At 45.3% G+C, this 15,280-nt stretch overlaps 1 protein-coding gene across 8 annotated transcripts in view; it reads right to left on the bottom strand.

The window, feature by feature from the left end:
• ptprz1a (protein tyrosine phosphatase receptor type Z1a) overlaps positions 1-15,280 on the bottom strand; it is a 29,586-nt gene that overhangs the window by 1,375 nt on the left and 12,931 nt on the right. Inside the window, exons 9-27 of one of the 8 annotated variants that reach the window (XM_011607107.2) lie at positions 14,441-14,625; positions 14,095-14,221; positions 12,579-12,619; positions 12,013-12,505; positions 10,630-11,145; positions 6,037-6,175; positions 3,192-3,280; positions 3,026-3,111; positions 2,659-2,679; positions 2,344-2,452; positions 2,131-2,198; positions 1,690-1,824; positions 1,451-1,603; positions 1,209-1,372; positions 1,013-1,148; positions 721-867; positions 553-646; positions 343-416; positions 60-191 (exon numbers count right to left, since the gene is read on the bottom strand). In XM_011607107.2, the coding sequence (XP_011605409.2) occupies positions 60-191; positions 343-416; positions 553-646; positions 721-867; positions 1,013-1,148; positions 1,209-1,372; positions 1,451-1,603; positions 1,690-1,824; positions 2,131-2,198; positions 2,344-2,452; positions 2,659-2,679; positions 3,026-3,111; positions 3,192-3,280; positions 6,037-6,175; positions 10,630-11,145; positions 12,013-12,505; positions 12,579-12,619; positions 14,095-14,221; positions 14,441-14,625 (2,909 nt within the window). Of the gene's footprint in view, positions 1-59; positions 192-342; positions 417-552; positions 647-720; positions 868-1,012; positions 1,149-1,208; positions 1,373-1,450; positions 1,604-1,689; positions 1,825-2,130; positions 2,199-2,343; positions 2,453-2,658; positions 2,680-3,025; positions 3,112-3,191; positions 3,281-6,036; positions 6,176-10,629; positions 12,506-12,578; positions 12,620-14,094; positions 14,222-14,440; positions 14,626-15,280 lie in introns of those variants that run through there. The other 7 variants (XM_029841414.1, XM_029841413.1, XM_029841416.1 and 4 more) reach the window with 7 other exon arrangements.

Raw genomic sequence — 15,280 nt, 5'->3', positions numbered from 1 at the left:
AGTTCTAGTGTCTCAAGCAGTGTGATGTATCACAGGGGGCGAGCTGGCTATCTCCTCACCTCGCTCCCCCACGCTGCTTGCAGCGATACAATGATGCGCGCATTGTGGTCCCACACCATCCTCCAAAAGTCCTTCATGGTGCCAGGCAAAGGATTCTGGGTAATGATGAACTCCCGGCTGTGCCTGTAACCCTGCAGATGATCACAGGAGGAAACAGATTTTTTTTTGCCATGAAGCTTTTCTTACCATCAACTCCAGCTACAAACAGGTGAACAGTAGGTTGACACATGAACGTAACGCTACTTCTGGTGAACTGATGAAAAAGAAACCACATTTTCTTACTGTTACGTAAGACGCGTTGATGTAATCAGACGTTTCTCCCTCCGTCACCAACAGGCGAACTCGTGACCGTTCAGCTGGAAAAGAACTATTTCTTCAGACTGATGCAGATGAAAACAAGGCTAAGACAGGCTAATAGAAGGCTACTGTATTTTTAACATTGCGCTAACAAAAGCATGGAGCTTAGTAGTGCCAGCGTGCTGCTGGGCTCACCGGGCATCACGGCGCCGCTGCGGTTCTTGCTGCGGTTACAGTCAAGCAGCGCCGCAGAATGATCATGCACTTTCACTCCGGAGCAACGGAGCAGCTGCGGAGGAGAAACCACACCTGTATCAACACCTCGGATTTTGACTGAGAGGGAGTGTTGTTGTGCTAACTGACCTTGAACTGTTTCTCCAGGCGTGTCCTCCCAGCATGCCCTGGGGCCAGCAGCTCATCCACGTACCTGCGCAGGTGCGCTGCCATCACCTCCGTCTCCCCACACGTGATGGCTTCTGCTAAGGCATCGTGAATAAAAACGTACTGTTCCTGTGGAGGTTATTAGATTAATCGCGTCAGATCAAATAGACTTTTCAGAGCTTTTGAGTTGTGAAGGCGGTGGGACCTCAGCTTCCCCCACAAAAGATGAGTATTGTCTCATTTTTCAGCACTGGGGCTGGGGATGACCTCTAACCTCAGTTTGAACAAGATAGTTCCGCTGCTTCCTGATGTGTTTAAGGAAGGCCATGATGTTGACGGCGTTCTGGTCTCTTATCTGTTTCAGCATGCTGTCCAGCACTATGTAGGTGCCCGTCCGTCCCACTCCGGCGCTGTGGAACACAAATAATGAGCAAGATCTGACGCTAAGGGACAGAAACGCACCATCTTACCTGCAGTGAATGACGACGGGGCCCATATCGTCTGTCCTGGCCTTCGAGGACCTGCGGATGAAGCTGAGGAGCGGGAGAGCAAAGTCTGGGACCCCTATGTCGGGCCACTGTGTGTACTGGTACTGTGTGATTGTCCGCTCGATGCTCCGGCCCCTCTGACAGCCCTGCATGCCAAGCACACAGGAAATGCTGTTGAACAGCTTCATGGGCGGTGTCTGGTCACAGGAAGGTTTTCTGCTCACTTCTAGCAGAGGCAGCACCTTTTTGGTGTGGATGTTCCTCAAAGTCAAGGTTCTCTGGGTGTAGTGGGCCAGAACTCTGCTGCTCTTCAGAGTCACCAGATAACTCCCGTAGACCTGCGGCATGTCTGTGGGCCAGTACTGGTCACACTTCCTCTAGGGAAGCGTGTCAAAAAAGACAGAATACACATCAAACAGCAACAAAATGCTGACATTTCTGAAGATGTCAACAGGAAGCTCACTCTGCCGTTTTCCACCAGCTTGGTGATCATGACGATAACACCGACATTTTGTTCCCAAATAATTCGCCAGAAATCATCTGTGCTCGACTTCAGAGGACCCTGAGCGGCGATGTAATACCGCGGCACTCCGAAGCCCTGACAACATACAGGTGGGAGACTGAGACAGGAGAATGTGCTCACTCACTCACAGGAACACTGATCAAGGGTGTTTGCACATACTGGTGCGGGCCAGGCCTGTACCGGAAGAACAAATGCTGCAGTGCATCATTGTTCAACTGGTCCACCTTCACACATCATCATCACACAGTGAATTGCTGGCAGAACGTCATGTTTCCATGAAAACTGACAGAGAAACTTTTGTTTGCTTCATAGCTTTTACTTGACCCCAGCGAGATGAGGGTTTTACAGCAAAATGGTCAAAGCTGAAAAAAGTTCTTTTACATCTACGAAGTTGGCGTTGATGTAATCGCTGTGGGCCTTTGGCATCAGTTGTACACGGCTGTGGTCATCTGATGGTTCATGTGGAGGAGACAAACTTTGTGATGAATTCATATTTGTGTTCAAAGCACAAAACAACCAATCAGATGACTGCAAACTGTAGCAGATGAAATAATCTGACAAAACACAACTGGTCACCAATGGTCAGCCACTCACAGGCCAAAATGTTGCTGTATTGGTTTTTCCTTTTGTTGTCAGGAAGCTGTCGGAGCTGGTTGGAGCTGTCGGTTGTTATTTCCATATCCACCGTGCATGCCTGAACCTCCTGGACACACATGTTTCATCATTGGAACTAAAAACAATTAGGCTGAATAATCTTTTTGTAGTTTTTGTAGTTATCGGTATCAGATGACAGACAGCTGATTCAACAACAGGAAGTAGCAGTGGTACAGTGGGCTCAGGTTGTCGTGTTTGAGCAATAGCCAACTCAGCTTTTGTCTGCTGAATTATAAGATGAGGAGAGCATCTTACCTCATAGCTCTCCTTTACAATCTATGATGAGGGTGAGGAAGGGCAGGCAGCAAGGATGTTTCCATGACAACACAGTGAAGCAAAGAGGTGAAACACACAGGATTACAAGAAAACAGAGACAAATTCAACTGACGAGAACAGTCAGGCAGAGAAAAACATGTTGAAGGAAAAGAAGCTTCATTCAAGCAACACCTCCTCAACATCCACAGCATCTGCTGATGATGTCACACCTGTAAACACACCTGCAGAGACCAGGCCAAGCCCACGAACACATTAAAAAATAAAGAGTCCTTTAAGTTTTTTCTGGTGGAGGGTCGGAGAACAGGCGCAACTGGTCTGAAGATTTGATTGTTGATTTGAGTCATACCTGAAACTCTCGGTGAAAACTCTGTGTGTTGTGAAGTTCAACGACGTGTTTGACGAACTCCGTGAGGGATAACGCTGACTGTTTATCTGAAGAAGAACAAGCAAACACAGTTGAGACCTGATAAACGCCACTCAAGCAAATCACATTTTGAAGAACATGTCAACACCAGAAGTCAGAGTGGCGCTGGACGTCGGTCCAATCACCCTGGGTGACGAGCTATCGTCCACATAGAAGTGAGCCGTCTGGAAACAAGTTCTGCAGACACACACACACACACACACACACACACACACACACACACACAAAGTCGGTTAGAGCAGAACCTTCGTGGCACACAACCAGGACAACCCCGGACTGAGTGTGAGACCTCTGTGAAGGTCTTCCTTCCTTGCTTGCTTGCTTCCTTCCTTCCTTCAATCAATCAATCAATCAATCAATTAATCAATATTTGAATAGCTTCAATCGAAATTGTCTTTAGGTGCTTTATAGAATCCCAGGGCCTGACCCCCAACAAGCAAGGAAAAACTCCCCTTTAACAGGAAGAAACTTTGAGCAGGACCAGGCTCATGTAGAGGCTGGGTAGAGAGAGAGGAGGAGAAGAGGGGAGGACAGGTAGAGGAGAGAATAGGCAGAGATTATGCAAGTCCTGGATGAAGCTTGACATGAACCTCAAGTCTCCGTGACAGAAGTTGAGAGGATCTGCAGAGAATAACCAACCCCAGAAGACTGGAGCCTGAATACTATTGCCATGGCAACATTTGAATTGTTTTGCTTCACTCCAGTCTTCTGGGTTCTTCAGAACAATGAAAGCACCTCTGAAGAACTGCATCTGTAGCTGGATCTCAGATGTGACTAGGTCTTTCTGATTATGGAGCAGTACAGATCGCTGTGGACACGTCTCCCCACATCAGTCAACATCTGTTTCCACGGCACACTGGGCCCAGATTTGGGAGAATACACGTTAATCTTCACACAAACACATGAAAAATCTGTGTTCTCATAATCCAGAACACGTTTTTAACAGGATGGGCTCCGCCTGGGATGAAGCAGTGGCGTCACACAAATGTGCTTCAGGGATTATGAGCAGCAGGGAGATCGAAGCTCAGATTAATGCCATGTTCTGCAGGAAGCACCGGCTGTGTCCTGCTGTGTTTTTCAGGTTCTAAAGATTCAAATATCCAGTCTGTGAGTTTTGGGGACAACTAGTGGTGAGAAAATGGACTTGACCCCTTCTGTCCGTTCAGGAAAGTTGTGGTGGCTGTTGAGGAGGGCAACATCATCTTACATGTAAAGATGTATTACATTTCCTATTTAATTCTGCTGGTTGTTTCTGGGCGACTGTAGAAGCAACGCTGTAGCCTGTATGGAGCAAGAGCCACCGCTGCTAAAGATCCTGTGTGCATGGACACATCAGGGGGCATCTCCAGATGTTTACATACCTGAAGCTTACAGAACCTCTGGTCTTCACCGTTAGCAACAACTTGGCTAAATCTTGTCCATTCTCTCTGATAGGGGCTACATGTTGCTATGGCAACTCCAAACAACACAGAACTTCCTTTTACTACCAGAAACTCTGGTTGGAAAAGAACAGCTGCTCATTAGCGCTAACTGAAGCAGATGCTAACATCCTGCTCTGGCTGAAATATTTTTGTCTGTTGCTAATTAGCTGCATATCACTTAAAGTTGCTTGATCTTAAATGCACATCAGCCGTGTCCAAATGAGCACTGTGTTTTGTGGCGGCGGTGAAAAAGAGCACGGCAGGATTAGTGTCGTTTGGAATCTGGCCTTACAAGATGCTGACATGCCTCCTCCTGTTGGACACGGTCAGGCTGACGACCCTCAGAGTGGTGTTCATTAATCTGGGGATTATTGCTGCTTGAGTCTTGCAGCTACAAGGACTGGAGTTCAAAACAAGAACAATCTGTGAAGTCTAGAAGCTGTCTGAACCTGTCTGATGAAAGTTGGGAACCTTTGCCATGAAGTGCTGCTCAGATCATATTTGAAATCCTGTCAATTTAAAACATTCTCAAGGACAACAGTAAAAATAAGATAAGAAGAGATGCCTCTGACAGAAAGCTGAAGGTCAAAGATGGACGAGGTACGGGAGGCTGACTCCATCTCTACTTTTAAGATTAGGCTTAAAATCTACCTCTTTGAAAAATCTTATTGTTACTAATTCTGTAGTTCCAGTTATTATCATAGACAGACAAATTATCATACTTAAGGGGTCGTCTAATCATTAGGTTAACATCTTAGTTATGCTGCTATAGGCCAAGGCTGCCGGGGTCCAGAAACATGATCACCTGACAGGCCTCTGTCACCCCACTGGGTCATGGTTTCCTTTTCTTTTCTTTTCCTTTCTTTTCCTTTCCTTTCCTTTCCTTTCCTTTCCTTTCCTTTCCTTTCCTTTCCTTTCCTTTCCTTTCCTTTCCTCTCCTCTCCTCTCCTCTCCTCTCCTCTCCTCTCCTCTCCTCATCAAGTAGACTAGTGATGCTATTTCTTGTGTAGTTTTTCTGCCCGCCCCCCCCTTCTGTATTCATTTACAGGTATCGCCACCTTCAGAGCTGCATAATGACCTCCAACCCCGCTGACCCACTCAACCGGTAGCTTATTCAATATTCAATATAATGTATTTTTGTATGTATTTCTATGCTCTATGCCTCTCCTCTCCTCTCCTCTCCTCTCCTCTCCTCTCCTCTCCTCTCCTCTCCTCTCCTCTCCTACCTATTCTATCCTCTATCTGTCCTCCCCCTTCTCCTCTCGCTCTACCCAGCCGGCCATCAGCAGGAGGGTCCCCCTACATGAACCTGGTCATGCTCAAGGTTTCTTCCTGTTAAAGGGGAGTTTTTCCTTGCCACTGTTGCTTGTCTGGGGTTAGGCCCTGGGATTCTGGAAAGCGCCTTGAAACAATTTTGATTGTAAAAGACGCTATATAAATAAAGATTGATTGATTGATTGATTGACGATGATATTGTCCAAGACACCTTGACATACGCGCAACAGAACTCACCTCCAGTACACCAGGATGCCGATGAGGACAATGAGGCCAAGGACAGCGAGGCTGGACACAATAGCTAAGGAAAGGACGGCTGTCCTCTCTCTCTCCCTGACCGATCCCACCCGTGACTCGTGGCTGCTGTTGCTAATCTCTGACGAAGAGGAGGGGGACAAAGTCATGGACATGAAGGACAAACACTTTGTTGCTACCCACTGTTCAGACATATTCAGCCCCAATCCATAACATAGAGGATTTCAGTTTACTGCTAGTTCCAGAAGCTTTCACAGTAGAACGGGGGCCAGTAGCTACAGATTTACACATATAAGCCTACTCCACTAACAAACAACTCCGGATTCAGGAACACGTGAAACTGTGTTTGGGGAACTCGGATCTTGTAAACACGTCTGTAGATCATGAATGCCAAACGATCATAAATTGACAGTCCGCTCCCGCTAATCAGCAATTTGCATAAATCTCCACTCATGAATTGGCAATGAGCACCATTGTTGATGTCACTGGACGTTGATGTGTCCGGTTTACCTGTCAGTCATGGCATAAGCAAAATGAGAGAGAACAAAGGTTAATCCCTATCTCTGCTTCATAAAGTTCAAAACTTTATGAAGCAGAGATAGGGATTATTTTGAGTGAAGCTGAGCTAAAATAAAACACATTTTAATGTCATCAATAAGCAGTGGTGTGACAGGGACAGGCAAATCAAAAGCTTGGAAGGAGGTAACAGACGCAGTGAATGCCATCCCCAGAACCATGCCCGAGGTCAAAGGAAAGTGGTTTGATATAAAAACTAGAGGCCAAATACGTATTTGTGCACACAGAAGGAGCAGGAGGCTCACTGTCCAAATTGTCAAATACAGACGAATGGCAGGAATTATTGGGGAGAGCGCTTTGTCAGGAATCATCTCTGATGGAGATAGCGACCCCAGATGGTAAGGTAATAAATGTTATGTCACAATAGTCTACATTCTAAAAAAAAAGACCTTAGATGACAGATACCTTAGTGATCAATTCAGATCAATACAGTGCCAAACAATTTGGGCAATTTTCTCTCCAGATTGAAGCAGAAATGTGAAACCAGCAATGTTATATTGCATAATTGATATAGCCGAATCTAAATCCGTGATAGCTGTCGGAATGTAGAGCTATCTAACATTTTTAAAAAGTGATACGGTTAAGAGCCACCTATTGCCAATTAATTTAACTAACTAAATGTCTTATATTTCTAATTGTTTGTCATGTTTAGGATATGCCTATATCATGTTTTTTGAAGGCATATGCTTATTATTTTTATAACAGAGCGCAATATGAATTAAAATTGTAATTTACAAGAGTGACAAGCATTATTTATATGGTTGTACATTTACACAAGCGTTACACATGGTCGAAAACGTGTGTGGATTTTATTAGTAGCTATGAAGAGATCTAAGTTACTGAAATGTTGATGAATGTGAGATTCACTAAGCTAATGCTAATAGTGAGAAGAGGAACAGCTATGCTTTAGCATTGTCTTAGCTACGTTGCTACAGGCTCAGGCTGCTGGGGACCAGAGACACGATCAGGTGGGTTCCTTTCTCCTGATTCTTGCATGTCTACATCTCTAATCTCGCCCCCTCTCTCTGAGACTGACCTTCTCAGTTTTAGTGATACTTCCACTTCCATTTATCTGCATGTATGATATATGTGTTTGTTCCTTTTCTCTTTCTGTTTTCCTCCTTCATCACTCTTCCCTTGCTTATCTGTCCATCAGCAGGAATACAGTTAAATCATTGGATACCAATGACCTTTGACCACTTTGAAAAGATTTTCTGATGCATAGTTGGACCAGCCTTCATGTGACATCATTTGACTTGCTGAGTAGAACCAAACCCTGAGAAAAAAATTCAGTCAGAACTTCAACATCTTCACAAACACACCGCCACCACTGCTGACAGCAGCACTCCAGCCACCTGCCAAAGCTCAACTTCACACACACCCACCAGCACATTTGATCATACCGCGTCATTGTAGCACTGAACAACACTCGCTGACCTGAGAGCACCTGAATCCGCAGCTATCAACTGCTTGAGAGTAGCCAGGAGAAAACGTCAGGAGAAAAAAAGGAAGTGTAAAGGTCAGGAGAGCATGGTGGAAAACAAAGACAACCAATGCACACAGGCCTGCGCAATGGTTGCCTTCCTCTTGTCTCCGGCGCCCCCTACAGGTGACTCAAATACAATTTGGAAAACAGGGGTCGGCAACCCATGGCTCTAGAGCCGCATGCGGCTCTTTAGTGCCGCCCTAGTGGCTCCCTGGAGCTTTTTCAAAAATGTGAAAATGGAAAAACATGGTGTGAATATATTTTTTGTTTTAATAAAATTTCTGTAGGAGGAAAAACATGACAAACATTCTTAAAGATTTACAATGCTGTAAAAATATGTATAATAAATATTTAATTTCAACATCTCATTATAATGGAAGTTAAACTTAAAGCACCATCGTACAGCAGACTAGTCACGTGGTGCGTCATTCTCTCCAGGATGCATTGCAGGGAACATAAACATTTAATCATGAATGCTCTTTATGTATTTGTAGCCTACTTATCATTTGGAAAGTAGATTAATACAGCTAATATAGACACTTACAGCATGTGTTGCCTTTATTATAAGCCATATATAAGGCTTTTAATTTTTTGCGGCTCCAGACAGATTTGTTTTTTGTTTTTTTTGGTCCAATACGGCTCTTTCAACATTTTGAGTTGCCGACCTCTGCTCTAGAATCAGAGACTGAAACAACAAATGTGCTGCTTTCTTTGATCTTTATGTTTTGTCTGATTGTTCCAACCGGTTTAGTTGGGCTTCATTAACCAGATGACTCAACAAAAAGGTGGAGAGAGGAAGAAGACGCCATAGACTCAGCCTTACGCAGGTAAGGAGTTGTTTTGGTCACATGACTGACGGTCATTGATTGATCTGTGAATATTTTGAAAACTTTTCCCTTTGATCTTATTAATCTGAATTTGATGAAATATTGTAAATATTTTAGATTTTGGAAAAAAGCCAATGAAAATAGATTTGAGTTTTTAAGCCCAATAATGCGAGGAAGGCCCAACCTTCATCATCCTCACTGGATGGCTTTAGAACTTTGCTACCTTTGGTTCGATTGTAATTCAAGACTTTTTTCTTTTTTCTTTTTTTTAAAAGGGTTTTGGTTTCAAACTCAAAATTACAGCTTTTAATGTAGCATTTTTCTATGATGGAAGACAGATGAGTGCTTGGCCTCCAAATCAAATTGTCTTTCCTTTTTCCTCTCCTCTCCTCTCCTCCTCCTCATCAAGCAGACTAGTTATGCTGATTCCTGTGTAGTTTTTCTGCTTCTCTCCCCCCCCTATTCATTTACAGGTATCGCCACCTTCGGAGCTGCATGATGACCTCTGGCCCCGCTGACCCGTTGTATAGTGTATTTTTGTGTGTGTTTCTGTGCCTCTCCTCTCCTCTCCTCTCCTCTCTCTTTATCCAGCCGGCCATCAGCAGGAGGGTACCCCTACATGAGCCTAGTCCTGCTCAAGGTTTCTTTCTGTTAAAGGGGAGTTTTTCCTTGCCACTGTTGCTTGTCTGGGGTTAGGCCCTGGGATTCTGGAAAGCGCCTTGAAACAATTTTGATTGTATAAGACGCTATATAAATAAAGATTGATTTGATTTGATTTATTGGGGGTGGGGGCGGAGAAAGCAGGGTTCTCCCCTCATCAAAGGGCCCTATGTGAGCTTTTGGTGGTTCGGTACCTTGCTCAATGGTACCTTGGTGGTGCTCTGAAAGTATCCTGGAACTTCCTACTGCTTCCAGAATCCCTCCTATGTTTAGTCTACACTGGGGTTTGAACCAAGAACCCTCTGCATCTCAGCCCAGATCCCTACAGGCTGAGCACCCACCACACCTTGAAATTTTATTTATTTTTTAAAAATTTTATCAAGATGAAACCACAGCTATAACCACACACCACATGTATCAATATTCCCTGTAAATGATAAAAGAAAGTACATTGTTGGAAATAAATGACATATTTACCCTCCCTCACGCAACACAAATTAAAGATATTTACAGCTCTACTGCACTCTGGTGGTCTTCATGAGTAATGCTACAAAAGCTATGTAAACCGATAGATAACGTACAGTTAATAAAATGAATTAGGAAATAGAAAACTAGACCAGAACTATGGCGTAGTAACACTAATGTTTGTGATACTCATTCCAATATTCATACTATGCTATTATTGCTGCTGCTACCAATGCTAATGATATAAACAATATGTAAGAAAATACAATTACTGATGAGCCAACATTTTGGTGATTTTTAGATTATGGATGTGAGAATATTTCTGTATATTAAACTGGTGGAAGAAATCTTTCACCCTACATTAGCATAATAGAACAGCAGTTGGCTGCTCTTAGTCATTGGACCTATTGACCCAACCTGATTTACCAAAGAACGACATCATCATCGCTCATATGGACTTTAGCACCTGAAACATCATTCGCTTGTGCTAATGGTGGCTATGCAACCCTTGAAATACTAGAGATGAATCCATATGTTCAGGCAGCCAACGGGTTCTGTTACCTGCAACTGGCTCCTCTTCCTCTCTCTCTCTGTGCTCAGAGATACTGAAGTCAGAGGGCGTCTCGTTGTCATACAGGCTTTCACCCTGACCTGAGCCACTCTGCCTCTCTGTGCCCAACGACCAGGGTGATACCGCGCTCACAGCAGGAAGGGCTGGCATTGCTGCATCTCCCACCTCTGTGGCGCTACCACTCTCACTTTCAAAATAAAATGCCGACGAGTGTTCATTATGGGGACTCTGGGTGGACTGATAGGTGGTAGGTGGGGGAACGGTGTTGGTGGAGAGAGGGTACTTGCTTCCTCCAGAGCCTCCAGAGACTTGAATCCTGTCCCACTCCTGATCTACACTCTCCTGAGAGTCGGGAACAATGGCTGAGCCAGAAGCACCGCTGCCAATGTCTAATGTCTGCTCCTCTGGGGTGAGGGGAAATGGAGTGGCAGAGGCTGACAGAGGGGGGGCAGAGGTTTGCAGGTCAGAGCTGGTCAGCCAGGATCTACTGACAGCAGGCAGTGGGGCTGAAACAGAAAGGGGCAGGTTGGTGGAGGCGCCCTGGCTGATTTGTGAGAGGGTGAAAGGGAAAGATGGAGTATCAGTACTGTGGGAGAGCAAATCCTGGTCCAAGGACAGACCACCAGAACCCAGCATGGACTCAGAATGTAGAAAACTGTCGATACTAACACTGGAGCCTGAAGTGATGCTAGAGTACAGGGCTAAGCTAACAGAGTCCCACACTGTTGATGGCAGAGGAACATGAGGAGAAGCATGCAACCAGAAGGAAGAACCCGATGACTCCAGTGAGCAACCGCATACGGGGTCCAAATCAGTAGCTAACCTAAACCTCCCACTACCTGTGTCAGGAAAAAAAGATTCTACCTTGCTTCCTGAAGCGTACTTTGATTCCTCAAACCCAACAGAGGAGAAATGAGATGAACCCAGAGTTGTGCCAAAGAAAGGGAAGACACTTGAGACAAGAACTGAAGGCTGCAGGGTGGGACTGAGGGAGGGTGTTGACAGTGATAGGTCCCCAGACGACCCGGGAAACTTGTCAGGAAATTCTGTGCCAGATGGATACGGCATTGTTTGGAGAGGAGGGGTATCACCAAGAGAAACTTTCAAGGTTGACGCCGCAGGCAACAAATCAGAGCCCCCATCAGACAGGGGGTCAGAGGGGTAGTAGGGCAAGGAGGAGGCAAGAGGAGCTGAGGGAACTGAAGCAGTAGCTGGACTTGGGTCTGTAGCAACATGCTGGAAGTCTGATGCAGAGGATGACATAAGAGCCCAGGACGAGGCGGAAGGGTCATGCAGGCGGGTGGAGGAAAAGCTGGGGTCCGAGGCAAAGGAGCAAGAGGAGGCAGAGGAGGGGAGGACAAAGAGTTGCTCACCGGTAGCCAGTGGGTACGATGTCTGTAAGAGAATACCACTCAACTGGGTGGAGGTCGGGATAGATGAAAAATGAAGCACGCTCTGACTTGTTGCTCTATCAGGTTCTTGGGTTGAGATCTCGTCCTGAACCTCTGGTTGGCCTCCTGGACGAGTGTCCACACTGGTGTCTGCTTCAGCCTGGTTGGATGCTAATGAAGCACTGGCGAAAGTTGGAGTGGTCCTCACACCACCAACTCGCTTTTCAGAGTCTTTTGTTGTGCAGCGTGCCAACTGGCACAGAACGTGATTGTGGTCAGTTGGCTTGGCCCAGGATGGCAGATCAGTCATAGTTCGGTCCTTTCCAGACTCTGCTGTGCTCCTGATCTCAGGTGTGAGGAAAAGATGAGGTTCAGATGCAGAAGAACGTGGAAAGCTTGTGGGAGCCTGGGTAGGATTGTAATCATTCATGTGGATGGGTGCATTCCACAGCAGTTCGAGGTCGAATCGGTCCTGCTGGTAATAGAACAACACCTTTAAAAAGAGAACAAGTAAAGCGATACCACAGAGAAATGGAGGGTTCCCTCACCTCCACAAGGAAGTCATCAGAATCAGGATCCAAGGTTCCGTCTGCACAGGAAACACAGAAACATAAGATCAATAAAAAACAATCCTAAGTGGAGCACAAATCAGCAGCCACCATGGCTTCTCCAGACTAGTCCAGATAGCAATGGGCTCTAACGGACCAGTTTTTTACACTGGCAGCCAATCACAGTGAAGCACACACAATGAAAAAAGAACAGGCAACATGTGAAGCCAACACCTGGAGGGGATGAACGTGATCTCATTGTGACACCGCCCATGGTGGGACGGTTACTCCAACAGAACAACTCCATAATCAACCTGAACAGTGAAGTTTCTGCTGTGTGAACTCAGACCAGGTGATCTGGAGAGAAGCTGCGCCTGATGGGAGCTCGCCACCAAAGTTCTACCTCACCCACAAGTGCAGGACCTGAACTTCTGTAGGTTTTTGAAGACACACAGGTCAGACCCAGTACAGGTGCACCAGAGCACCAAAGACCTGAGGGTAATCATCAGGTGAGAGGAGAGGTGGTCTTCAACATCCTATAAAAAGTCCAGATGCCTTTATGTGTTAAACTGTGAGCATTAAACTGAGACATTTCTCTGAGAAAAGATGAAAGGAGGTGGAGAAGACATAAAGGAGGGACAAAAACAGAAGGACATTCACACGTGTCACACTTTCATGCACCCTCCTCTAAAAGCTGACGAACAGACAAAACCTGTGCTGTGAACCTTCTGCCTGTCCTCCAGGGACAGAACCCCGACACACGTGAAACACAGGACACATGGGAATGTTCAGGGATGGCTGAGAGGGGGTGGCTCTTACCTGTCACAGGTGAAGTCATGAGATGAGGTTTAACGTTTCAGACGGAGGAAGATGATTCAGAAAAGTCAAACATGAAGAAACAAGATCTTTGAGTTTGGAGACCAAGTTAAACGCGTGATCATCTGCTGTGGTTCTGAGGAGAAGACTGGTTCTAATTCAGCAGTCAGACATGGAGACAGTTTAATGTCTTTATTCAGGGATCATTGGTTCGTTTCTGTTGTCGGAGGATCAAAGAAGTTTACATTTGGTCTTTCACAGAAGAAGAAACACAAAAAATGAACGTTGCTTCCTCGGCTAATTGATTTAGAGTATAGTTCAAGGTTAGACAAATCTTGGTCTGCTAGCTGTTGGCAAACAGGCTACAGAAAAAGGGACAATTTATGATTCCAAGTGAGTGTATTACAAGCTTCCAAGTTGTTTCTGCAAAAGTACAGACCAGTTATACTGTTACAGTAACAACACAAACAAAGATGGCAGTGGCATCTACAACTGTGGCAGAAAGTAAGCTCAAGTAAAAAAATCAGGTTGAAACACAGGATCTCATCAAACAAAGCACACATCAAAGATGGAGAGCAAGTGAGAACCCCCCCCCCCCCAAAAGATGATAACCTAAGCTACCTGGACCTTTTCCTCCAAATCAAAGCAATGCTGCTTTCATTTCTTTAACTCAAGACTCCACCTTCAGTCTGTCTCTTACCCGGGTCATCGATGGGAATGGTGACCATCAGAGGAGCACTTAGACGGCCAAACAGACTGTTGGTGCACACCGCCGCCACCTGGACCACGTAGCTGCTGTTGGCTAACAGGTCGGTGAGTAATGCCCCCTGGTGGATATAGAAGGTATTATATCAGCTCTGATTTAATATAGGAAACCATGGCGACCAGTTCAATTCAGTCAGCTTTATTTCTTCAGTGTCGGACTACAGCTGTCCCACCCTGTACTTCATGTCCCAGATGCTGATGGTGACAAACAGACCATACGGACCATAATCATGAGCATTCATCAGTCACTGATTTGAGAGCTTCAGTCATGTGACTCTCACCACGTCCTGGTCTCCATCAGTCAGGTACACGGACGGTGTGACCTTTTCCCCACTGGCCAGCACGTATCTGACCGAATATTTGTCAATGCCGGCATCGTACACCGCCCGTGGACGTTCCCACGTCACCAGCAGGCTGCTGAGGTTGTGAGGAGTCGCCTGGATGTTCTCCGGCTCTGAACTACACACTGACAGAAGAATACAGATCAACTTTCAGATCTCCATAGCCTGGATCATTTCAGATCCAAGCAGCAGAGACCGAGAAGGTTCTATGGCAGGGGTCGGCAACCCATGGCTCTAGAGCCGCATGCGGCTCTTTAGTGCTGCCCTAGTGGCTCCCTGGAGCTTTTTCAAAAATGTGAAAATGGAAAAACATGGTGTGAATATATTTCTTGTTTTAATAAAATTTTTGTAGGAGGAAAAACATGACAAACATTCTTAAAGATTTACAATGCTGTAAAAATATGTATAATAAATATTTAATTTCAACATCTCATTATAATGGAAGTTAAACTTAAAGCACCATCGTACAGCAGACTAGTCACGTGGTGCGTCATTCTCTCCAGGATGCATTGCAGGGAACATAAACATTTAATCATGAATGCTCTTTATGTATTTGTAGCCTACTTATCATTTGGAAAGTAGATTAATACAGCTAATATAGACACTTACAGCATGTGTTGCCTTTATTATAAGCCATATATAAGGCTTTTAATTTTTTGCGGCTCCAGACAGATTTGTTTTTTGTTTTTTTTGGTCCAATACGGCTCTTTCAACATTTTGAGTTGCCGACCTCTGTTCTATGGTATTGTTGTGTTGTGGGTCCGTCACCGGGATTAAAGA

The sequence above is a fragment of the Takifugu rubripes genome, chromosome 9 (assembly GCF_901000725.2).
Source record: "Takifugu rubripes chromosome 9, fTakRub1.2, whole genome shotgun sequence".
Classification (NCBI taxonomy): Eukaryota; Metazoa; Chordata; class Actinopteri; order Tetraodontiformes; family Tetraodontidae; genus Takifugu; species Takifugu rubripes.
The sequence above is the reverse complement of the archived record's forward strand: the minus strand, read 5'-3'. Positions and strand labels throughout refer to the sequence as shown.